This window comes from Hyphopichia burtonii, assembly GCF_001661395.1.
Source record: "Hyphopichia burtonii NRRL Y-1933 unplaced genomic scaffold HYPBUscaffold_6, whole genome shotgun sequence".
In the NCBI taxonomy this organism is placed as follows: Eukaryota; Fungi; Ascomycota; class Pichiomycetes; order Serinales; family Debaryomycetaceae; genus Hyphopichia; species Hyphopichia burtonii.
In genome coordinates, this window is record NW_017963733.1 from 153378 (window position 1) to 178519 (window position 25142).

The 25142-nt window shown below is 35.9% G+C and overlaps 10 protein-coding genes across 10 annotated transcripts in view; 4 read left to right on the plus strand and 6 right to left on the minus strand.

Annotated features, from left to right (window-relative positions):
* Nucleotide 1: 1 nt before the first annotated feature.
* HYPBUDRAFT_157941 (Zn(II)2Cys6 transcription factor) lies at nucleotides 2-2954 on the minus strand (the record flags this gene model as incomplete). Its single annotated transcript, XM_020222329.1, has 2 exons — nucleotides 2-2350; nucleotides 2919-2954. The coding sequence occupies 2 exons, from the start codon at nucleotides 2952-2954 to the stop codon at nucleotides 2-4; spliced, it is 2385 nt and encodes a 794-aa protein (XP_020074940.1).
* Nucleotides 2955-3221: 267 nt separating this feature from the next.
* On the minus strand, nucleotides 3222-4907 carry HYPBUDRAFT_149667 (uncharacterized protein; the record flags this gene model as incomplete). Its single annotated transcript, XM_020220221.1, has 1 exon — nucleotides 3222-4907. One exon carries the CDS (start codon nucleotides 4905-4907, stop codon nucleotides 3222-3224), a length of 1686 nt encoding a protein of 561 aa, XP_020074941.1.
* Nucleotides 4908-5135: 228 nt separating this feature from the next.
* On the minus strand, nucleotides 5136-6731 carry CTA8 (stress-responsive transcription factor; the record flags this gene model as incomplete). The annotated part of the gene is made up of 1 exon (XM_020218882.1): nucleotides 5136-6731. One exon carries the CDS (start codon nucleotides 6729-6731, stop codon nucleotides 5136-5138), a length of 1596 nt encoding a protein of 531 aa, XP_020074942.1.
* A 780-nt stretch (nucleotides 6732-7511) lies between these two features.
* On the minus strand, nucleotides 7512-9257 carry MAC1 (Mac1p). The gene has a single exon (XM_020223096.1). It carries the CDS (start codon nucleotides 8881-8883, stop codon nucleotides 7618-7620), a length of 1266 nt encoding a protein of 421 aa, XP_020074943.1. The 5' UTR covers nucleotides 8884-9257; the 3' UTR covers nucleotides 7512-7617.
* Nucleotides 9258-9302: 45 nt separating this feature from the next.
* Nucleotides 9303-12194, plus strand: ALA1 (alanine--tRNA ligase; the record flags this gene model as incomplete). Its single annotated transcript, XM_020222330.1, has 1 exon — nucleotides 9303-12194. The coding sequence occupies one exon, from the start codon at nucleotides 9303-9305 to the stop codon at nucleotides 12192-12194; it is 2892 nt and encodes a 963-aa protein (XP_020074944.1).
* A 457-nt stretch (nucleotides 12195-12651) lies between these two features.
* SAL6 (Sal6p) lies at nucleotides 12652-14684 on the plus strand (the record flags this gene model as incomplete). The annotated part of the gene is made up of 1 exon (XM_020222582.1): nucleotides 12652-14684. Exon 1 carries the CDS (start codon nucleotides 12807-12809, stop codon nucleotides 14682-14684), a length of 1878 nt encoding a protein of 625 aa, XP_020074945.1. The 5' UTR covers nucleotides 12652-12806.
* A 422-nt stretch (nucleotides 14685-15106) lies between these two features.
* On the minus strand, nucleotides 15107-19585 carry SNQ2 (ATP-binding cassette transporter; the record flags this gene model as incomplete). Its single annotated transcript, XM_020218931.1, has 1 exon — nucleotides 15107-19585. One exon carries the CDS (start codon nucleotides 19583-19585, stop codon nucleotides 15107-15109), a length of 4479 nt encoding a protein of 1492 aa, XP_020074946.1.
* Nucleotides 19586-19917: 332 nt separating this feature from the next.
* On the minus strand, nucleotides 19918-21117 carry HYPBUDRAFT_112165 (uncharacterized protein; the record flags this gene model as incomplete). Its single annotated transcript, XM_020218886.1, has 1 exon — nucleotides 19918-21117. The coding sequence occupies one exon, from the start codon at nucleotides 21115-21117 to the stop codon at nucleotides 19918-19920; it is 1200 nt and encodes a 399-aa protein (XP_020074947.1).
* A 253-nt stretch (nucleotides 21118-21370) lies between these two features.
* HYPBUDRAFT_153496 (uncharacterized protein) lies at nucleotides 21371-22170 on the plus strand. Its single transcript, XM_020221574.1, has one exon. It carries the CDS (start codon nucleotides 21768-21770, stop codon nucleotides 21933-21935), a length of 168 nt encoding a protein of 55 aa, XP_020074948.1. The 5' UTR covers nucleotides 21371-21767; the 3' UTR covers nucleotides 21936-22170.
* Nucleotides 22171-22438: 268 nt separating this feature from the next.
* The window catches only part of HYPBUDRAFT_162694 (pleiotropic drug resistance family ABC transporter), a gene marked incomplete at its 3' end in the record, with an annotated part of 4486 nt that continues 1782 nt past the window's right edge, over nucleotides 22439-25142 (plus strand). The window contains exon 1 of the mRNA XM_020222583.1: nucleotides 22439-25142. This exon is cut by the window's right edge and continues 1782 nt beyond it. Within this exon, the coding sequence (XP_020074949.1) occupies nucleotides 22503-25142 (2640 nt within the window). The 5' untranslated portion in view covers nucleotides 22439-22502.

A 25142-nucleotide genomic window follows, 5' to 3' on the forward strand; every position in this document is an offset into this window, starting at 1 on the left:
TTTAATATGATACTATATCAATTTCATCTTCAGAGTCTGTAGTATTTACAGTAGACTCATGTAAGCTCCATACCTTATTGATCTTTCTAAGAGCGAACCCAGCACTACCAGAACCAATATGAGCAGAAGCTCTGAAAAATTTCATGATTAAAAACTTATGTTCTTCTTTTTCGCAATTCATCCCAGCTACTAACATCGGCCATTGAATCATCAAAATCGAACATTTAATAAGCTGTGGTGTTTCGGTGGTTTTCCCTAAAAAGGATATTAATGAGATCAATTGTTCGGTTAGAGTTTGAACTTGTTGTGACTTATGAGATAACTGGAGGAATTTGGTGAAAATGATTATTTTGGATGCCAAGCAGTAACATTGTTGGGAAAGATCCATCCAGCTGATGATGATCTTTTCTTTTTGAACAGTTGTGGGATCAAGTAAATTGCCTATTGGGGCTTCACCATCTTTGAAGTCATCAGTACTCAATATGCACTTACGATTGATAAATTCGATCTGGCCTTGAATATGAAATTCGGATAATAGTCTGATATATTCATTAACGTCCAGTGCAACGAATGATTTTTGATCAGCTCTCATTTTATTCAAAATTTTAATGAGATCACGTAAATGAAGAACACAATTGTTATGGTATCCACCAATGAGATTAAAGCCATTATCCAATATAAGACCTAATTCTTTCAATGCATTAATTTCATACTCATCGCCACAAGTAAGTAATAAATCTAGCTCAGCATCAGACTTTAAAGTACCACCAAGCTTCGAGCTAAGCCCGGCTAAGATCTCAATCGAAATAAACCAAAATTTACAAAAAACTAATGTTGGGGAGTTTCGTATTTTGATTTTACTCGAGGCAATTTTAAGCAATAAATCTTTAGCACCCCTTAAATGTGGTCTCCAGTTTTGTTTAGTATTTGAAGCATTCGATGACGTTAATAACAACACCGTTAATAAAACAGCTTCTATGTTTGAAGTAAGTGTGGCCTTATTATTGTCAGTGGCATTCCCACCCAATGCTGGACCGAGTAATTTAAGACATTTATATAGATAGGAACAATATGCTTCTTCGTCTTCGGGTAAATTATTCTTGTTAAAAGATGATTTTGCACCTTGGGCTAAAATAGCCGCTAAAAGAAAAGATTCTTGTGAAGCACAGTGAAATAAAATATCTCTGGCGGGATTATAATATGATTTCAGGGATTCATTATAGGCATTGAATGGTAAAATAACATTGGCGAATTCGTTATAGAACTCTTCAAGGTATAGTTTTTCATGACTTTTAGTTACTGCTATAAAATCGAAAGGAATACCTCTCGGTATAGCTTCGGGTTCGGACTTTTTCTTTGGTCGATTGGTCTCTTCATCATTCTTTTGAGAAATTTGATCACGAGGGACTATCTCGGGGTCAGATTTTCCAACTTTATCATCATACTTGAATTCAAACATAATATCGGTGACAATGTTATTCAAATCATTAGCAAGAACATTCAAGTCTTCTTGGTTGAAAAAATGGTAATTATCCAAGAATATCAAGCCATCATTGGATTGTGCTGCACTATTTGAACCGGACTTAGAAGGGTTGTTGGTTACGTGATTATTATTATTTTGAAATAAAAGGGTCTGATAAGAAGACTTTTCAGTATCAAACCTTGCGGGATTTGGAGACTCTGGACCTCTCGAAGAGACGGTTTCGGGAGAGTCGTGCGTTCTTAGTTCAGCCACTGGTGACTTTGCCTCATTAAGAAGATTATTTATCGATGATGGTGGGATTCTGGAATTATTCAATGCAGAGAAGCCTGCTGGAGAAATGGGTGGTAATGGAGTTGCATGATTAGTGGGAGGTCCAAACCGAGACTGAGGTGGTATACTATAAGGACTGTTTGCAGTCGAGGAATCTGTTGGATACATAGGCACAGCAAACGGTGTTCTTGTGGGGAAACCATGGGTAGCTACATGTTGATCATGAGCAGGGTGGATATAGGGACTTTGGGTTGGGATTGGATTCAAAGCTGCGTTTTGACTATAAGTCTTGGATAGCGATTCTGAAGCCGGCGAGTTTGGCTGGTTTGGCTGTGAAGTCCCTTTAGCTCCTTGGTTTGGAGTATGATTCTGAATGGGAGACTTTGGACTACTCCCTTCGGTACTGGGTGACTTGGGGTAATTACTACCTAAAGCTTTCTTCGATACTCGGAGAACTTTCTCGCCAGGAGCCGGATACGAACACACCTTATTCAACCTGGCACATTCGTGACATGTAGGATGGGCTTCATTACATTTGATTTTTCGTCTTTTGCATTCTTTACACCCTTTTTTACTGTACTCTCTTTTCCTTTTCTTCTGTTCAGTGAAGTCGAGCGTGCTCGTCATTCCCTTAATCATGATGCTTCTCTCCAAATCTTTTGTAACGAGTGGGTAAGCCGTCTGCTTCATATTTTTTTTCCTTTTCAATCTTCGATTTTATTCATGTCAATAACCATTGATAGTTTCGTTTCATAATCAAGGGTACGGGTGTTCCGTTCCTAAAGGGTGCGCGAGCGACTATCACACGGAAAAAATGATTATCGAGCACGGAATTATCAACGGTTTTTGAAGATTTGACATATTTTTGAGTTGGTCGACTTTTCAGCCTGTGATTCGTGGGTGTTGAAGGGGATGCTACTGCTGAGGAGAGGAGTCTTTTTCGAGGCTGACCGAGGCAGCAGTCACTAAGCAGTTAACAAACGTTTCTCTAGCCGCACAGAAAACAGGTGGGAAAAAATTCGCTTTAGCCGTAGAGGTCTGGATAAGGAGAAGTTGCAAACAGAATGATGTCATCTGAGTGAATAAAAAAGGAGATCTTGTTCTCGGATGAGCAAAAATGCCCCTTAGAGGGTGATTTAGAGAACTATCATAGGGCGATTTAGACTGTTCTGGTTAACTTGCCGTTCGGGAAATCAGCCATTCGTGAGGTTTTCGGGAGGTAGGAATAAAAGCCTATCTCTGAGCTACAAGAAAATTCCGTTAACCTGCCCTTACCTTGTACGACTTTTGCCCGGTTTGAGCAGGAAGTATAAGTGATAATAATTTTGGCTGTTAAATGGGTGCGAAAACAGTAAAATGTAGAAAAATCAGCAAATTTTACAAAAAAACGCTCATTTGCAAAGTCTTATGAAGGTTGAATGATTACAGACTAGATTCCCAGGGTTAAATCCTTATATTGAACCATGTGCTAGTTAGGATACTTATTAATTTTGTTTTCAGAAGGGACCGCCAGCAATCCGTCATCAAACACAACTAAAGAGGAACGATAATGAGGTTCGATATTGAGTTTGTCACACTCTTCCAAAGTGAATGCCCCAAAGTAATCTTCTTTATCTCCGATTCCAGCATTCTTGACTGGAATGATTTTGCAGACTAGAGTATAGAGGCAAAAGGGTAAGATAAAAGCAAAAATTACGTTTCCCGAAAAAAAATTGACTAATTCTTGAGGAATTTGGTGATCATTTTGTAAATCGGCAATCAAGCCCGGTATTCCTAATGCAACACTTATAGCCCAAACTGATATACCCTTCAAATTGAAGCCTTTGGTGAAGTAGAATGTTCCATCTGGAGAAGTTGAATACAAGTCTAAAAGTGGTAATTGAGCTTTACGGATTACCATGAAATCGGCAATTAAGATTGCAATTATAGGAGTGACAACAACACCAAATGAACTCATAACACTCATAAAAACAGAAGATGTATTATAAAACTTCCAAGGTTGAACCAACCACGAAAGTAAAGCTGTAATTATAGCACCCCTTCTAATATTAATGTATTTTGGACAAACCCCAGAAAGATCCATCCCACCAGCAAAACCATTTGCACTCACGTTGAACGTAAGTTGAGAGGAAGCAAAGGCAAAAGCAAGAAAGAAGGCACCTGCCCTTGTACCAGGACTATAATCATCTCGTAGCCATTGCAAGACAATGTCGGTTGGCAACCAAAATTGAGTATTATAAAAATGAGATGTGGCAGAAGCACAAATCAAACTGAATAAAGGCACAAAAGTCCCAGTAATCATTACGGCGATAATGATCCCAAGATACATTTTTCTAGGAGAAGAAGCAAATCTTGAATAATCGCTTTGATTGGTAACGTCCGGAGAAAGCGCACCATACCATATAGTAATTGCTTTTAGCCACATCCAACCAATTTCCCATTTACCTAAGTTAACTTTCTCATAATATATATCACCAGGACCTTTATTTTTAACAAGGCAAGTGATAAGAACTGCAACAAAGGCAATGGTCGTTATAATACAGGAACCATTTAGCCATTTATTGATTTTCTCTGGTCTCATATAGAGAAATAAGATTTCAATGATATGAAAGACTAAAAACCCAATAAAGTCACGTTTGGTCATATCAGCTGAATCTGAAAAAGTGTTTTCCATATCCATGAAACCCTTACTGAAAGATGAAAACATTACAACAAGCAGAAGACCACCTAACCAAGATTGTGATCCATAGAAAACAATCGATAAAACAACTCGGATTATTATGCCAATCCCTGATCCATAAATTCCAAAAATCATTCTTTGACAAACCGTATAGCCAACATGGTATTTCGCTCCTGGGTTGGAATTTAAGCAAGTATATATACAAATGATAACGTTACCAAGGGTTAAAGCACCCATAACGTGTCCGGTATTCAACCCTAACGCTAGAAGCGACGATCCAGTCAGCCAAGTCCAAATGGTAAGATTAGGAGTAGCCCAATAGCCAAAAAACGAAAAGAACCCCCAGCCTCTTCTATGGGAAGGCATTGGTTCTAGGTCGGGATTGGTAAGAAGAGTGGGTTCTTCATGATTTTCGTGGGGAACCTCTAGCTTATCCATAAACTTTCGTAGATTTAAAGCTTTTGTGGTGGGCATTTTTATGATATTAGCAAGACCATTTACCATTCATTATTCTGGTGACGACGTTGGCCCGGGAACTGATGCAGATGTTACAAGGGCCAGCCGTACGGGCAACCGTTTTTTCACTTGAGAAAAAGGCTAATTCCAAGTGAGGAATTGATAATGTTCCAAAACAAAAAAAAAATACCATGTACGGATTTTTTACTACAATAAGAATTGATTATAACTGTATATTAAAGAAGATTATCTCTTTTTCAGAGGTTGATCGACGTTATCATCATCGTAGACTTCTTCGATGGGTCTTTTGGAAGAGTTGTATTTGGGAGTGTTCAGGCCAGGAGTGATAACAACTGGATCATTTGAATTTGATTGAAGATTAGAGTGATTATCAAGGAATTCATTAACATCAAACCCATCAATATCTTGATTAGAATGATCGTCGTTTTGAATTTCTTTTAAATGTTGTTGTTCATTTAACATTTGTTGTTGTTCTTGTTGTTGAGAAGCCAATTTTTGGATCCAATCTTGAACTTGTTGAATTGATTGGCCCTGTTTATAAATATTTTGTTCTAAACCAGAAAAACCATTATCAGGAGTTAAAGGAGTTTGATCATTTGGATGAGGACTATTTGGGAAATTAAGTTCTGGGAAATAATGACGAGGAGAAGGAATTGAATTATCTTGATTAACAATTTGATTATAAATACGATTTAAATTATTAGCTGGTAAATTATTTTCTTTTGGAGATTGATCATGAGATCTCATAATTTCTTCGATTGATTCTGATTTAGTTGAATTAGCAGGACTATCTGAATTAGGAGTTTTTTGATGAGCTTTATTAGTTAACATAAGTCTTGGTTTACGAATTGGAATTGGAGAATAATCATTATAAGGATTTGAATTTGAATTATTTGATTGATTTGATTGATTCGAATTATTTTGGTAAGGAGTCATTTGATTATCTAAACCTTCAATTTCAAAATTAGTACCATCTAAAGATTTATTTGAATTACCATAAACCGCCGCTAAAAATTTCAAAATTTTATCAAGAGTTTGACCTTGTTGAGTGTACCGTTCTCTAGTGATGAAATTTTCTTGCCATAAAGTTTTATTATCTTTACGAACTCTTCTTAAATCTTCACCAATTGCATATTGATTTAATTTGATTTGATCTAATTCAGAAAGAATTAGCTGTAAATTAACATTATTTAAATCATTTCCTTCAAATTGATTAGTTGTTTTATTTCTGATAATATTATCTAATAGATCTTCTCGGTCTCTTTGAAAATTTGGATTTTTAAACTGCCATATTTCTTCACCATTTTTTTCATCTCTGGTTAATGTTCCATTACTAATATCCTGAACCTTATGCCATCCGTACATATTTAATTGTCTGACAAAACTTGCAAAATTATTATGTTTAAAATATTTTGGTAATATAACCTTCATAAATTCCTCTCTATGGAACACCTGAAATGTTTTACCATCATCATTCCATCTTATATATTCATGATTTGATGGATCGTTAACCATTGACCAGATTTTCATTACAAATGCCGGTCTTGTTTTAGGCCCGGTATTTTCCTTTTTTTTCTTGTTATTTGAGTTCCCATTCCCAATACTTTTTTTATCCACACTTCCTCCATCATCTGGTAATGTTGGTAAATTCGGTAATGTTAGCTGGGGGAAGTTTAATGAAGACGGGAGTACCGATTCTGATAATGGTGGTAATGGTGGTAATGAATTCTGTAACCGATTAATTGTAGTCAATTGATTATTTAAAACATCTTTATGATTTTCTTCTTCAAAATCATTCTTTTTAGCATTAGAAACATTCATAAAATCATTAAGTTGGTTGAAATTAGGCGTTAGAGCGTATTCGTCTTTGATGTACCCAGAAGGACTAGGGGCTGAGGGGATTACTCCATTAACTGGATGTTGTTGTTGTTGTTGTTGCTGCTGCTGCTGTGATGGTTGTTGTTGCTGCTGTTGCAGAGGTTGTTGCAGAGGTTGTTGCAGCAGCAGCAGCTGCAGCGGGTCAAAATTGGAGTATAATTGAGAATTTGCTAATGCCGGAGACTCCATGAAGGCACTTGGATCAAAATTATCTGGACTATACGAAGTATTGAACTGGGTTGACCCATTCAAACTAGGAGGAGTATCTCGACTTATCACTTGAATATCATTATCATTAGATTCATTAGAAGGTTTATCTCGATTGAAAATCTCCACTATGGGATCATTTGCATTATTATTACTTGCCATGGCTGCATCCAACCAAGCTCCACTCAATCAATTGGCAATTCAGTATAAAATCAAATACGATACGATGTCTCAAAAAACTGATAAACAAAGTTGCAGACAAACAAAACAAAAAAAAAAAAATCTCCGGTTAATCAATCAATTTCTTCAGTTTAAATGAGTTTTAGTAGAAACTTCTAGAAGTTTCTTCATTTTTGAAGGATTAGAAGAGGTAGTGCGCGGAACAATAGCTGCTTATGTAATTTGCTGCGAAAATACGTAGTTTGTATAGTGGTATAGTGGTATATTGGTATAGTGGTATATTGGTATAGTGGTATATTGGTATAGTGGTATAGTGGTATATTGGTATAGTGGTATATTGGTATAGTGGTATAGTGGTATATTGGTATATTGGTATAGTGGTATAGTGGTAGTTTATAGTGTAGGTTATATTGGTGTATATTATCTATTTACATATGGTACATTAGTTACAACAGCTTTTTGCCGCCTTCTCTGGCTTCTCTGGCTTCTCATTTGATGTCGGTAGTGGCTGGGACTGGTTCATCATGGTAGCCATCATGGCCAAAGTATGGTCATAAGCGTTTGTAGGCGCCTTTTGATTATTTTGGATGATCAGGTCTAATAACCCCCCAATATCAGCGTCATTCACCATACTTTTATTTTGGGAATTGAAAAACTCATCCAACTTTAATCCATTGATGATTCCGTGGGTTTCACAATTACTACAATCACACTCTTCCGGAGCACACATACACGAAGAAGGAGACTCTTCTTCGTTCAATGACAGCGACGAAGAGGTATTTTTCGGCGGCTGCGATGAATAACCTCCATTTGTTTGTGATATCAAGTAATTAGTATATGAATCCAACGAATTGATCGGTAACGGTTGAATGTTTTGTGATTGTAGAACCGGAGGGTTTTCTGAAGGCGGCACAATATTAAATACCAAATCTTTAGAGGGAATCGATTCCGATATTGCATTATTAAAGTTCAGATTATCCAAATAATTCATATTAACCTCGTTTGGTACCATCTTACTCAATTCATTACTAGACGCAGTGGCATTCCCGTGTACAACACACCCTTCACAATTACAATCATCCCCACAACAACACGACCCCGGTATAGAACACGAAGGTATACTAACAACGTCGAACGTTTCCTGTTTGGCCTTGGGCTTGGAATCAACCTGTCTTACTTGGAAAGTGGCTTCTTGTTTGCTATGCAAATGCTTATCAATGTAGGTCTTCAAGATCTTGGACTTATTAATATTCTTTGACTTATTATTACAACAACAACTTTTCTTGAATTTAGTAACCCCATTAGAACAACACGAACTGGAATTTATAAAACTAGAATCGCTAATGATCGGAGCAGGTTTCTTTGCATTGGCATCAGGCTTATTATAGGTTTTTTCATCGTAGGGTCCCAATATTTGTCCACTCACTAAATCCAAAACTTGTTTGGCTGATGCCTTTAAGATTACCACCGGGGTCTTTTTATTAGCACATCCATTCAATGGTGGACTCGGACTCTTGGCCACCTCTTGTTCATCAATCTCCTCCGCAAATACGGCTATTCGATGATTGGGATTCCCATTGGCATGCACCGTGGGCCGGCCCTTGGATCGTACTTGCAATAATGGTCGAGCATGATGTCGACACAGACTCGACCGGTGGCCCCGTATGCATTCAATACACGAGTACTTTATATCCCCAATCAAAATCATCTTCTCCTAATCTAAAGAAGTTGTAGTATTCTTCTTGAACTTCAATATCCTTTGAAATAGTTGGTTTTCTGACTCCTGCTAACCTTGAGCAAATTTCCTTCCCATAAATGGTAGGAGATCCCGCAATGGCTTGAACTCCAAAAAAAAAATAACCGACCTGGATACAAATCGGCCTCTGTCAAGTCAACCTTCTATTGCCAACCCTAAATATCCCCAAAGGTATAATCACCTTCTAACTGCTATCGGTCTTATCAGACGGTGAAAAGTTTGTGCAAAATATGGCCAGAGAAAAAAAAACACACCCGCACACCCATACATTGAGTCAGTCGCGAACGCTGAAGGAAAAAAAAAAATTTTAGGCCAAAAAAACTCATCAACTTAACTGATAATCTTGAAGAAAGTGAATTTCGAGTTTGTTTATGATAAGGACGCTTTTTTCGAAAAGAACCATGTCTACTTCAACTAATCAATGGACTGCCCCAAAGGTCAGATCCACTTTCTTAGAGTTTTTCAAGGAACACAACCATAAGTATGTTCCATCATCATCGGTTGTTCCTCATAATGATCCAAGTCTTTTATTTGCTAATGCTGGTATGAATCAATATAAACCAATTTTCTTGGGTACTGTTGATCCATCGTCTGATTTTGCTGGGTTGAAAAGAGCAGCCAATTCTCAGAAATGTATTAGAGCTGGTGGTAAACATAATGATTTGGACGATGTAGGAAAAGATTCTTATCACCACACCTTTTTTGAAATGTTGGGTAATTGGTCATTTGGAGATTATTTCAAGAAGGAAGCCATTCAATGGTCGTGGGATTTATTAACCAAGGTTTATAAATTAGAAAGTGACCGTCTTTACGTTACTTATTTTGAAGGTGACGCCAAAAATGGGTTGGAACCAGATTTAGAAGCCAAAAATTTTTGGTTAGATGTTGGTGTTGCTGAAGACCATATTTTACCAGGTAATGCTAAGGATAATTTTTGGGAAATGGGTGATCAAGGTCCATGTGGTCCATGTTCTGAAGTTCATTATGATAGAATTGGTGGTAGAAATGCTGCTAGTTTAGTTAATATGGATGATCCAAATGTTTTAGAAATTTGGAATATTGTTTTCATTCAATATAATAGAGAAGCCGATACTTCTTTAAGATCTTTACCTGCTAAGCATATTGATACTGGTATGGGTTTTGAAAGATTGGTTTCTATTTTACAAAATAAATCCTCCAATTACGATACCGATGTTTTCACTCCAATCTTCAATAAAATTAGAGAAATTACCGGTGTTAGACCTTACACTGGGAAATTTGGTTCTGATGATGTTGATGGTATTGATACTGCTTATAGAGTTATTGCTGATCATGTTAGAACTTTAACTTTTGCTATTTCCGATGGTGGGGTTCCAAATAATGAAGGTAGAGGTTATGTTTTGAGAAGAATCTTGAGAAGAGGTGCTCGTTATGTTCGTAAATACATGGCTTATCCAATTGGTACTTTTTTCCCTCAATTAGTTGATATTGTCATTGAACAAAATAGTGAAATCTTCCCAGAAATTAGTAAAAAATCTCAAGATTTAAAGGAAATCTTACACGAAGAAGAAGTTTCTTTCTCCAAAACTTTGGATAGAGGTGAAAAATTATTTGAACAATATGCTATTATTGCTTCTAAAACTCCTGAACAAACTTTATCTGGTAAAGATGTTTGGAGATTATATGATACTTATGGTTTCCCAGTTGATTTAACTAGATTAATGGCCGAAGAAGCTGGTTTAAATATTGATGAAGTTGGATTTGAAAAAGCTAAAGAAGAATCAAGATTAGCTTCAAAAGCTACCGGTAATAAAACTGGAGTTGAATTAATTAAATTAGATGTTCATGCTCTTTCTAAATTAGAAAATGAAGTTCCAAAAACTAATGATATTTATAAATATGGTTTAGAAAATACTAAATCTAAGATTTTGGCTATTTATGATGGGTCAGAATTTATTGAATCAATTTCTGATTCTAAAAAACAAGTTGGTATTTTATTAGATAAAACTCCATTTTATGCCGAACAAGGTGGTCAAGAGTATGACACTGGTACTTTGGTTATTGACGGTAGTGTTGAATTCAATGTTTCCAACGTTCAAGTTTACGGTGGATATGTGTTACATACTGGTCATTTAGTTGAAGGATCATTGAAATTGCAAGATGAAGTTATTGCTACTTATGATGAATTACGTAGATGGCCAATCAGAAACAATCATACTGGTACCCATGTTTTAAATTATGCATTAAGAGAAGTTTTAGGTGATGGAGTTGATCAAAAGGGATCACTTGTTGCCCCAGAAAAATTAAGATTTGATTTCAGTCATAAACAAGGTTTAAAACCAGAAGAACTTGTTAAAGTTGAAGATATTTCAAATGAATATATTAAATCCAACAAAGAAGTCTTTTCAAAAGAAGTTAATCTTTTAACTGCCAAAGAAATCAACGGTTTAAGAGCCGTTTTCGGGGAAACTTATCCTGATCCAGTTAGAGTTGTTTCAATTGGTGCACCAGTGGAAGAGTTAATCAAAAACCCTAGTAATTCGGATTGGAGTAAACTTTCAATTGAGTTCTGTGGTGGTACTCATGTTGCTAAAACCGGTGAAATCAAAGATTTGATTATTATCGAAGAATCTGGTATTGCCAAGGGTATCAGAAGAATCGTTGCAGTCACTGGTAACGAAGCTCATGAAGTTCAAAGAATTGCTAAAGAATTTGGAGAAGAAATTTCCAAAGCTGAATCATTACCATTTGGATCAGAAAAAGAAACCAAGGCCAAAGAATTAGGTGTTGCTTTGAAAAAATTATCAATTTCAGTTATTTCAAAGGCCAAATTAACTGAAAGTTTTAATAAGTTGGACAAATCCATTAAAGATCAATTAAAATCAAAACAAAAGGAAGAACTGAAGAAAACTTTAGACGCAGTCAATAAATGGTTGAAAGACGAAGAATCTAAACATGAATTTTTCGTTAGCCACATTCCAATCAGTGCCAATGCTAAAGCCATTACCGAAGCAATCAACTTGATCAAAAAACAACATAAAGAGAAATCACTCTATTTAATCACCGGTGGTGCTTCCGATGCTAAAGTTGCTCATGGTTGTTACGTCTCCGATGAAGCCATTGCCAAAGGTCTTGATGCCCAAGACTTGGCCAAAGCAGTTTCTGCTCAAATCGGTGGTAAAGCCGGTGGTAAAGGTAATGTTGTTCAAGGTATGGGGGACAAACCAGAAGGTATCAACCAAGCCATTGACGAAGTCACCAAACTATTCGGCGAGAAGTTATAATTGTATTGGCACATCAATACCATGTAATATAAATACATTTAATATATATAAATACATTTAATATATATAAATACATTTAATATATATAAATATATATAAATATATATAAATATATATAAATATATATAAATATATAAAAATATATATAAATATATATAAATATATATAAATATATAAAAATATATATAAATATATAGAAATATATTTAAACATATATCTAGTGAAGGCTGCAAAAACACCGGAGCCGACCTTCGGGCTTAAGCACCACCCAACACGCACACGACCATTTATCCGCGCACACGACCCCATCAATGAAAAAAGAAAAGAAAAAAAAAAGAGCGGCGTGCACAAGACCAAAAAAGTATAGGGGGCTGCTACAAGCGAGGCCTCATAGTGAGGGAGTTGATAATACAATACGACGAAATTTTCTATTTGTTGTCTTCTCTTCTTAAGAATAGAAATACTCCGTTTAGAGTTTATCAGACGCTTAACATATTGAAGAAGACCTTATAGTTAGAGATAACTAGTATAACTAATTTTTAATTTGGAATTAGATTGTTGCCGCTGTTTATTTGAGTTAATTTTAAAGGCAATTAGTAAGATATTCATATAATGGGGAATAGCCCGTCTAAGAATGATGCTCTACCGAATACCTCAACCTCTTCATCTTCAGGTCAAGGATTGACTCTGTCTGCTTCCTCTGGTACTGGTGACTTGGAACCAGATGAGTCAGCGCCCGCGCTATCTCAATTAAATAATTATACAAAACGTCCCGAAACCCACCTTCAAAATGACGGAAATCTTAAATCTGGTGGTTTTATTTCTTCTTCTGCTCCTTCTGCTTTAACCAAAGCTATTTCCATTTCAAATTCAAAATGCATTCCAACCCAGGATGCTCCTTCTCAAATTAGTAATCAGAAATCAAGTCTGTCAGAATCTTATTCTGATATAAAGAAATCTAGTAATTTTGGTGGTAGTTCACCTAAAAAGATTCCCAAAAATAATAATATTAAAAATAAGGGTAAATATGGTTTAAGTAAAGGTTCTTCAAATGATGCTGACTTGGATCTTGAAATTAACCTTAGTATGGCTCGTTTATTAACTTCAAATAATAATTTATCGGTTCCGGATTGCAGCAATTCTTTAGATAGTTCTTCGTCAACTTTGGCTTCACCGGTATTTACTACAAATGATACCAAAGATGAAGATCTGCTATCCTCGTTTGGCTCTACTGGTTCTCCAACCGTTTCAGTTAATGGTACCATTACTAATGCGGCTTTTGCTAAACCTAATGATGGTACAAATTTTGATGTTTCAGATTATTATAAAAATTTAGAACCAATTGTGGAAAGATCTTTGGAATCAACTCCTGAACCTAAAAAGGCTTCTCCAAAGAAGAATAATTTATCACGTCAATCAATAACAAAAGCTAAAGCTATTGCTAAAGCTGATTTGGATTCTCAAGTGATTAAGCGTTCTTCTTCAGCTTGCTCTTCAAATTCTTCTTCCCCACCTTTAATTCCTCTGAATTCAAAAAAATCGGAAATTGACATTGATTTAATCATTGACCGTTTATTAGAAATCGGTATGAAAAAACCTTTGGGTGGTTATTCTTCAAATTCTCGTCGCTCAAAGGATAAGTTACCAATAACTTCCAATGAAATTAAATACATCTTATCAAAGTCTAGATCCATCTTTTTGGATCAACCAACTTTATTAAGATTATCACCTCCAGTTAAAATCGTGGGTGATATTCATGGTCAATTTCATGATTTGATTCGTATCTTTAATGCCTGTGGTTACCCTCCCTATACAAATTATTTATTTTTGGGTGATTATGTTGATCGTGGTTGTAAATCTTTAGAAACAATGTTATTATTACTTTGTTATAAAATTAAATACCCGGAAAATTTCTTCATGTTGAGAGGTAATCATGAATCAGCAAATATTACTAAAATTTATGGATTTTATGATGAATGTAAACGTCGTTTACCCCTTATCACTGGATCTCATAAACTTTGGAAAAATTTTGTTGATGTATTTAATACTTTACCAATTGCCGCCACTATCAACGATAAAATTTTTTGTATTCATGGAGGTTTATCCCCAGAATTAACCAATTTTAACCAAATTGAAAATATTAAACGTCCTACTGATATCCCCGATAAAGGTTTACTAGCAGATTTATTATGGTCAGATCCTGATTCTCTGATTAAATCTTTTAGCCTTGCTAATTGGCCTAAAAATGATCGTGGGGTTTCTTATTGTTTTGGTAAAAAACATGTGGATTATTTCTTATCAAAATTCAATATGGATTTAATTGTCAGAGGTCATATGGTTGTTGAAGACGGTTATGAGTTCTTCAATAAACGTAAATTAGTTACAATCTTTTCTGCTCCTAATTATTGTGGTGAGTTCAATAATTATGGTGCAGTAATGAGTGTTGATAAAGCTCTTTGCTGTTCCTTTGAATTACTTAAACCTCAATAAACTGTCGTCAATTTTTTTTAGCTAGACTTTTCTTTATTACTCTTTTTTTTTTCTATATTTTACTGAATTATGAGATTGATCATTGTTGAAATATTTTGAAAGTTGTCATGGTTAATATTTGGTTTAATGCATTAGTTTTTTCTTAATAAACCAATCACTATCTTTCATGACTGCTTACGATGAGTATTTTTCATTTCTTATTTTTTTTTTTAACTTTGATTATGACCAAGTTTCACTGAACTCTTTATTTTTTTTCCTTACTTTAGTATATACGTTGTTTCCAGCACATTATGTGCTTATAAATATAGGTGTGAATTCAAATTTTTACTTTGTAATCGTGTACGAATTATTATTATTATATTTATTATATATACACATTAATTTAAATATTAAACATAGTCACAGTCATAAATAAAACGAACTTAATTTTTTCTCTTTTTAGATGCAATAAGATTCTTGATTGGTGCCAAAAGCGAACCCTTTCTATATCTAATGAGCCAGTATAAGATTAAAACAAAAGCCAAATCAAAAATAATATAAACGAAGTAAAATCCAATATTTCTCCATCTGTAAGAATATTTGGCACCAATGGTTGCCAAGTATTCATCTGCTACTTTGTATTGACAGTATCCACACAGTGTAGTAGAACTTGGGTCGTCTAAATAACCACCGGCTTTTTTAACAAAATCTCCAGCATACTCTTGACAAGTCTTACCATCTGGTGGTCTGAAAATTGCCAACTCAGTCTCTGCACATTTAACTTCACGATCATGTAAAATTGAACTGATCAAGTTTTGAATAAGATAAGTATAAGGACTGACTTTATACATAAAAGTCCAGAAACCAGGCATTAAACTAGTTGGTTGAACAACACCACTAAAAGCAACAATGAATGTATAGAAGAATGAAACCAAAACAGCTGCAGATTCCAAGTTCGGAGCAATATATAATAGTAATAAACCAAAACTTAAAATATATAATTGGACAAATATACCTTGAGTCAAATAAAATACACCAGCATGAGGACCAGAAGTATCAGCTTGAGTTGGAAAGTATAATGAAACGAACATAACTGCAGCAGCAAAGAAAATATATGGTATTTCATTAAGGAATTGACTAAGCATCATCAAAGACCAGTGATAGGTCTTGGATAACTTTTCACGACCTTCAAAAATATCACGACCTTTAATAGCTTGTTCTTGAATTTGATTGATAACAGGTGCAGAGACAACAACAGCTAAAAATGAAGCAAACATACCGTTTTGCATACCGGTAACAGAATGTTTAAGACCAAAGAAAGTAAAACCAATAAATAAACCAGCTACAGTCATTAAGCCCAACTTTGAAACCAAATATTCAGGATTTCTCCAGAACATAAGGGCATTTCTATATAAAACATGCCAGAATTGATAATAAACTGGAGTAGCATAAGGTTTCAGTAATTGTTTAATTTCTTCCTTAGATAAACTATCAGAATTACCGTTCTTCGAAGAGTCTTCAAGTAATTGTTCTAAAACACGCATGTTTTCAGCATTTTCTGGGGAATCTTGCCAAATTTGAAACCAATCACGATCAACAACAGCAGTTGCACCAGCACCGATAGCTTCTAAAATATATTCAGCAGGGTTTTCGTTGTCATTACAATGTCTGGCACCATTTCTTTCGAAGTAATCTAAAATTACTCTTGAGTGTCTACCAATGTCACCGAAATAAACAGTTTGACCACCTTTTCTCAATAGCAACAAACGATCAAATTCTTCGAATAAAGTAGCTGAAGGCTGGTGAATAGTACATAAAATAGATTGACCAGCAGCGGCTAATTCTCGAAGTAACTTAACGATAGCCCAGGCAGATTGGGAGTCCAAACCAGATGTAGGTTCATCCAAAAATAAAAGTAAAGAAGGTTTAGCAACCAATTCAACACCAATTGATAACTTTTTACGTTGCTCAACATTAAGACCAGAACCTAATTGACCGACAATAGCATCTGCATAGCTGCCCATATCAAGAACCTCAATAATTTTTTCAACATAGTCTACTTTTTCAGCATCACTAACATCATTAGATCTTCTTAATCTGGCTGCGAAAACCAAAGCTTCTCTGACAGTAGTTTCAGAAACATGAATATCTTGTTGTTGGACATAACCAGTACGTCTACTAAAGGACATATCTAAAGGTTTGCCATTGACCAACATATCACCAGTAACCACCCCGGTATCAATTCTTTGTGCTAAAGTATTCAATAAAGTAGTTTTACCAGCACCAGATTCACCCATTAAAGCAGTCAATGTACCAGGAATACAATAACCAGAAACTGAATCCAAAAGTTTACGATCATTACCATCATATTGAATGACATAATCAACATTTTTCCAAACAAACAAGTCCTTTGATTTCAAGTCTTGTAAAGCCTCATCTTTTTTATTTGAATCACCATTTTCACTTATTTTTTCCAAAGAGTTTGATTTTTCAATAGCAGTACCATTACTTTCAATATCTTCTGGGTTTTTCTCTGATGGTAAAACAACAGTGTCTGGTACTTTACCTCTTAAGTAAATCAAGCGGTCACCACCACCGGAGATTGGTCTAATGTATTCAACACCCACAGCGTTAATGAATAAAAAGAAAGCCAAAAACCCAATCAAAATACCAAAGTTTCTCCAAACATGAGTGAAACTATAAGTGTAAGCCACTTTCAAATAACGGTCACCATCGACCCAAGTTTGTCCAGGTTCCGAACCAACAAAAGCACAAGATCTAGCAGAATTTGGAGCATTTGCATAATCAGGTCCAGAAGGAATTAAATAACTACCATCACAAGCCATTTTACGTCCATGAAATTCAGTAGCAATAATTGCTTCAAAAGCATACAAAAGAGGATCGATATAAGAAATCCATTTAAACCAAGGATGCATAGAAGGACGTTGAATCATATAAGAAGAATACATTAAAGTAGCCAAAACCAAGATACCAGCCATACCATTAGCAGCAGAGATGGTTTTATTAATTGAACTAATTGCATTAAACATAGCAGACATTGTTAAAGATAGCAAAAAGATGAATAAAAGACAAATAAAGAACTTACCTGCTTCTCTAGCCAAATTAGATAAGAAATAAAGCACAACCACAAAGATAATGGTAATGAATAAATTAACCGGAACCGAAGTAACAGTGTTTGCAATTGCATGGGCAGATGGATGATATAAGGAATAATTTTTTTGTTTCATTAAGATTGGTCTACTACCAAAAGCAGCCGAAACTTCAGCTAAAGACATTAAAGAAACATATAAAGCAGCAAAGAAAACCACACCACCTCTTGAGAAAGCACCAGTGACTGTTTCAGGGGTATTATAATAAAGAGAACCAGCAATCAAACCTTGACATAAAGCAGCCAAAACTTTGGTAACAGTATAAGCTTTATCACCTTTAATATTTTGAAAACCACGAATGGTACATAATTTCAATTGTTCCATGTAATTAATTGTAAATTTTGAATTCTTTCTTTGACCTTTCATTTTTTCTTGTTTAATTGATTGATGATAAAGGTCTTTAGTATGATCTTTTGCCACTGAAGATTTATAATCAGCAATTTCTTGTTGTAAACGTTTAAATTCCGGAGAATTTAACCAATAATCTTCGAATTCGTCAGCAGTGTTTGGAACTTTATTTTCAAAACCTGGTTTAGGGAAACGACCAATTGGATCAGTAACAGCAGTTAAAAATTCAGCGGTAGATTGTCTTGGAGGACATTGGAATCCCATATTTTCAAAATAAGCTTTAGCTTCTTTAGCAGGACCAAAATAAACTTGTCTACCTTTATATAAAACGGTAACTTTATCGAAAACTTCATAAATATTTTCCCCGGCTTGATAAATGGTGACAAAAGCGGTAGTCTTCAAGAGATTGGTTGAAGTTCTAATTGCTCTAGCGTATTCCAAAGCAGTTGAAGCATCCAAACCTCTCGTGGCATTATCCCAACAATAGATGGAACCACGACAAGCCAAAGCTTCAGCAATTGAGACTCTTTTACGTTCACCACCAGAGATCCCTCTAACAAAATCGTTACCAACCTTAGTATGATAAGTATGTCTTAAACCAAACACAGTAGCCAAGATTTCCAACCCGGCATTAATGAAATCATTTCTCGAAACATCATTAACTCTTAAACGAGGAGTTTTACAAGCTATGGCAAATTTCAAAGTTTCTTCCACGGTTAAATGAGGGAAATGAGTATCCAATTCAGGGTTATAAATAAGATCAGATTTGAAAGATTTCAACATTTCCTTATGGGGGATACCATCGTATTCAATATCACCTTCCAACCCCGTGTATAAATCCAAATCGGTACCACTCAATGCTTTTAATAAGGAGGAGCAACCGGCCCCGGGTCTACCAAGAGCCAAAACCATTTCGCCCTTTTTAGCATAACCATTGAAATTTTTCAAAACAGCGGTATGGGGGGTATTCTTAGCAGCTTTGATATTTCGAACAATTGAAACGGGGCCTTTCAAAATGTCACCAATGGTTGGTTGTAATGAAAAGGACTGGTCAATCCCATTAAGCGTCAAGTTTTCAAAAGAAATCCCGGAGTAACGGGGCTTGACTCCTTGTCTGTGGCTAACATGGGAAATTGATTGTAATATCCGTTGCAAATCAAAGTCTTCTGGGTCAATTTTGATTTCACCATCACTGGCAGTACGTTTAGACAACTCTCTGGACAATGTTTCCAATCTTGCCAACACATCATTGTGATTGGAAGTGACTGTTCTAACCAATTGCAATCTTTCGCCTTGTTCTAAGTCATCGTCATTATTTTCAGCTTGAGGATCAACCACGAATTGATGAGAAGGGTGGTAATCAGCAGGATTTTCATCCGAGTTGATTGAACTACCATGTTCCATTGCAGACATGATTTATAGAATAACTAGTGCAACAAAATACCCTGGAATGTGCTTAAACATATATGTATATATATATATCGGATGGTTAGCCGTACTGGCCATCAATAGCAATACCGTTTTTTCTTTTTTTGATAGAAATGCAACGCATTCCACTTCGGGCGAGACGTCCGTTTTGGGAAGTCTCGGCCGGCCCGCACTTCATAAGCGATGATATCAAGTAAACTACTCCTCCATTAGATCCGACATTAAAGGGAATAACGGTATCCGATAGGAAAAAGGGCATAACGGGACAGATTGCTTACAAATGAAGAAGTGAAACGGGAAACTTTTATCTATTTATTATTAAACCTAGAATAACTTCTTTTCAAATGGGGGCTTGAACTGCCATCAATGGCAAAGCCTTGGTTATTATATTTATCATGTTCGTAAAAATCATCATTTATATCATCCATTGACTCATCGTCATCTTCGTCCAGGTCACTTTTTTCATTGGTGTAGATGATATTTGAATCTTCGAATAAACTATTGGTATTTTTACCCATTAATAAGATTAATTGATTATAATATAAATCCAAAACGCTTTTACAATCTTTAATCGATCTTTTACCGTTGGATAAATGTTTTGCCGGGATTAATCGCCAATCGACCCGGTTTAAGAAATCGATTTCCAAACAATTCAACTCATTAATGGCCACCCCACCAACTTTTGCATAATGATCATTGGTATAAAAAAAATCCTCCATTGATTTTTGAGCCAACATGGTAGCAACCAATAAAAACCGGTGTACGGTCCAACTGTTTAGAGTGAAGAAGGGTTGATAATTATGCGATAATAAGTCAATATAGTAGATTGTAGTTAGTAGAGTAGCCGGATTAAAATTATTGAATTTCGATAATCTAGTCAAGTAAGTAAAAGTTGATATCGAGGGTGGTGTTCTTGAATGATATCTAGTAAGAACTTTTTTCGCATTTTCATTTGAAGAATACGGGTTTGATATCGATGATGGTACCTGTTTATCATTTAGTGTTATTAACGATTGTACCATTCTGGAGATGAGTATGATCAAAATATCAATTGAACAATTCATGAAATTGTTTGGAACTTTTTCTATTTTGGGTTCTACCTGGTCGATTTTTTCATTAAATTTATTCGTTATTGGGGTAATTTCTGGGGTGAGCTTGATTTTTTTGGGTGATTGACTTATGGGTATTTGCAAACTTTGTTTGGCCGGTATTATTGGACTAATTTTTTTATGGATATATTGTTGATGAGGTTGTTTATGCTGGTATGTGGAAATTGGCGATGGAATCGATACTAACGGCGACTTATGTACAAGATACTTGGAGTATAGCTCATACTGCTTGACTTTCTTACTTTTGATGATGCTATTGAAATATATCTGGTGTTCATTTTGTTTGGTTGGATGTAGATTTAAGTACTGATTCAAGTATGGATCGATCTTGGTGAATGGATTCGATGATTGCGAAGTCCCCAATCTTATTCCTGGAGATCGAGGTTCACTACTCAGCATCCTCTCCTTTCGTAGTGGCGAACTGCTACTGGATCCATGTATGGTTCTGGTGGGACTCATACTCGACATTATCTTAATCATCTAGTTAATAGTTTTAGCAAGAATTAAAAAGAGAAAAGAAAAAAAAAAAAAGCACGAAAAAAAGAAAAAAAAACCTGCCAGAAATTCCCGGTGTTGTGCGCAATGAATATTAGTTATATATTTCCCAACCTTTTTATGGTCCCGTCAAACTGGAGTGTTTCACTGATAACGAAGTAATAAAAATGTTGATATTTTTTTGAAAAAAAGGTGTCAATTTCAATGGTGTACCACGTTTTCCCCGTGGTTGTCTTGCTTTATCTGAAACACAGATCTCATTTTGGGACCATGCTGCTTACGTAACACACGTGTGGGTGGCTTCATAAGACTTCATACAGCAAACACCCGCACACCACCCACCACGTGCTTCGTGGGGTTCACCGTTGCCTTAGTTGACAGTTTGTTTGTTTGTACAGTTGTACAGTTGTACAGTTGTACAGTTGTACAGTGTTTGTACAGATGTCATTTAGGAGGATGTTTCGGAGGATGCTAAGGAGGATGTTGGGATCGTATGTTATTAGGTATAGCATGCTATTTCTAGGTCTAGTCAGTGTACAGTCGGTATACCCGGGATGCCTCAGATGAAGACTTTTGGGGGGATATTCGCTGCATGGGTCGCACACCCGTACCGCCCATTGCTGCTTTTGTATTCAGCCGCGCCTTCGTTATCAGATGCCAGGGTCGACTTTGTTGATGGAGTATCCCAGGTTGGCTTCAGCCCTGTAAAGGCCACTGGCTGAATTTGATGAGCCGCCGTGCTTTACTATTTCTTGTAATTGCTCTTCCCTGTCCAGCGCACAGAGGCATTCCTACTCGAATGAGCTCAAATAATCGACTAATCAAATGAACATCCAGATACTCGTGTATACCCATCTATCATCTACAATTTACTATCTACCATCTACCATCTGCCATCTATCATCTACAATTCATTATATATCATCTACAATTCATTATATATCATCTACAATTCACTATCTACCATCTACCATCTACCATCTCATCAACTTCTCTCTCAAATGTACGGGTTAGTGCTCGTGTGACGTGGTTTGTTTACGTGTTTATTTATCTTTCGGAACGGCAGGGTGTCCAGCACCCAGGAAGCTTCCGCCCCGGATAACGGCTTCACCTTTTTTTCAGCCAAAAATGCTGCAGCAGGTCTGGGGCCTTCGGTAGCATCAACTTATCCTCCGCCAACCGTTGATCGAATGATGACTTGTAAAATCCGATAAGTCAGTTCGTCGACATTATAAAAGAAGGCCAAATGCAGTTGTTCTCTTCTACTATTCTTCCATCATTAATCAATCATGTCTTCAATTAGTCAGGATTCTGAAAAAGTCTCCAACTCAATTAACGAACATGAAACTGATAATTATCGTGGATACACTAGTGAAGCCCACCAGGAGGTTCAACAGCTAGTCAGAACATTAACCAATGTGTCAAGGCATTCTCAAAATTCATCCATTGCCCCCGGGAATAATCCAATGGTTGATATTACTGATCCAAGATTAGACCCAGAAAGCCCAGACTTCGACTCCAAATATTGGGTGAAGAATTTCAGATCGTTTGTTTCGAAAGATCCAGAATATTATAAGCCAACCTCGCTTGGGGTTTATTATAAAGATTTAAGAGCCTACGGTAAAGCTTCGGATGCTGATTTCCAATCTAATGTCGGTAATGTTTTCCAAAAATACACCGGTGAAGTCTTGAATTTCTTCAGTAAACAAGATGAATCAAAGCAATTCGATATCTTGAAACCAATGGATGGGTTGATTAGACCCGGTGAGTTAACCGTGGTCCTTGGGAGACCCGGTGCTGGTTGCTCTACTTTTTTGAAAACCTTGGCTAATCAAACTCATGGTTTCCATATCGATCAAAACTCCCAACTCTCTTACGACGGTTTATCCCCTTCGGAAATTAAAAACCACTATCGTGGTGATGTGGTTTATTGTGCTGAAACCGAAGCTCATTTCCCTCATTTATCAGTCGGTGATACTTTGGAATTTGCTGCTAAATTGAGAACTCCTTCTAACAGACCAGTAGGCGTGGATCGCGAAACCTATGCTAGATTCATGGCCGATGTTGTCATGGCCACTTATGGTTTATCCCATACTAGAAATACTAAAGTAGGTAATGATTTCATTCGTGGGGTTTCGGGGGGTGAACGTAAAAGAGTTTCAATCGCTGAAGTTACTTTAAGTAAAGCCTTGATTCAGTGTTGGGATAACTCAACTAGAGGTTTGGACTCCGCTACCGCTCTTGAATTCATTCGTGCTTTGAAAACTTCTGTGGAAATCGAAAAAACTACCCCCTTGATTGCAATTTACCAATGTTCTCAAGACGCCTATGATTTATTCGATAAAGTTATTCTTTTATACGAAGGTTATCAAATCTTTTTCGGTTCGGCTACTGACGCTAAAGATTACTTCTTAAAAATGGGTTATGAATGTCCGGATAGACAAACTACCGCTGATTTCCTTACCTCCTTAACTAATCCTGCTGAAAGAGTGGTTAAACCTGGGTTTGAAGATAAAGTCCCTAGAACCCCTAAGGAATTTTATGACTATTGGCAAAACTCTAATGATAGATCTCAATTATTAAATGATATTGGTGACTATGAAAACCAAATTAAATCTGAAAATAAAGCTTTGGCCTTGAAAGAATCTCATCATTCAAGACAATCTAAGAAGGCAAGACCTGCCTCCCCATTCACTGTTTCTTTCGGTTTACAAATCAAATATATCATGGGGAGAAATATTAAAAGAACTAAAGGTGATCCTTCAATCACTTTATTTTCAATCTTTGGTAATACGGCAATGAGTTTAATTGTTGCTTCTATTTTTTATAATATGAAGTTTAACACTAATTCCTTCTTTCATAGAACTGCTGCTATGTTCTTTGCTGTCTTGTTTAACTCTTTCTCTTCCCTTTTGGAGATTTTCTCTCTTTATGAAGCTAGACCAATTGTGGAAAAACATAAAACTTACGCTTTATATCATCCTTCGGCTGATGCTTTGGCTTCAATTGTTACGGAATTACCAGCTAAGCTTTTAATTTGTTTTGCTTTTAATTTGGTTTTGTATTTCATGGTTAATTTCAAAAGAACGCCAAGTGCTTTCTTCACTTACTTACTTTATAACTTCACTGCTACGTTAGCAATGTCCCATATATTTAGAACTTTGGGTGCTGCTACTAAAAGTTTACAAACTGCCTTGTTACCTGCTTCAATTGTTTTAATGGCTCTTTCTATGTATACTGGGTTCGTTGTTCCAACTCCAAAAATGCATGGTTGGTCAAGATGGATTAATTATTTAGATCCTCTTGCTTACGCTTTCGAAGCTTTAATTGCAAATGAATTCCATGGCCGTGATTTCCCATGTTCCCAATATGTCCCTACTGGTCCAGGTTATCCAACTTCTGGTGACCATTTTATTTGTTCGGTTGTTGGTTCTAATCCTGGTGATTCAAAAGTTAATGGTGATAATTATATTAACACTGCATTTAAATACTACAATCATCATAAATGGAGAAATTGGGGGATTGTGGTGGTTTTTGCTTTTGCTTTCCTTATTATTTATCTCGTTATTTGTGAATATAATAAAGGTGCCATGCAAAAGGGTGAAATTTTGGTCTTTCAAAGATCTGCTTTGAAAAAGATTAAGAAACAAAACCAATTGAATGGTTCAGAAAAAGTTCAAGATATTGAAACTGGTGAAATCGAAAAATCTCCTGCAATTGAAAATGATGATGACGAAGACAGTGACGCTCTAATGGAAAATAATCTTCCAGAATCTGGTAATATCTTCCATTGGCGAAAATTAACTTATCAAGTTAAAATTAAAAAGGAAGATCGTATCATCTTGAATGAAGTTGATGGTTGGGTTAAACCTGGCCAGGTTACTGCTTTAATGGGTGCTTCTGGTGCTGGTAAAACTACTTTATTGAAT

Coding starts and splice junctions, on each gene's coding strand:
- MAC1 (XM_020223096.1), bottom strand. CDS start 8,883: ATGATTTTGATTGGGGATATAAAGTACTCGTGTATTGAATGCATACGG.
- HYPBUDRAFT_153496 (XM_020221574.1), top strand. CDS start 21,768: ATGCCTCAGATGAAGACTTTTGGGGGGATATTCGCTGCATGGGTCGCA.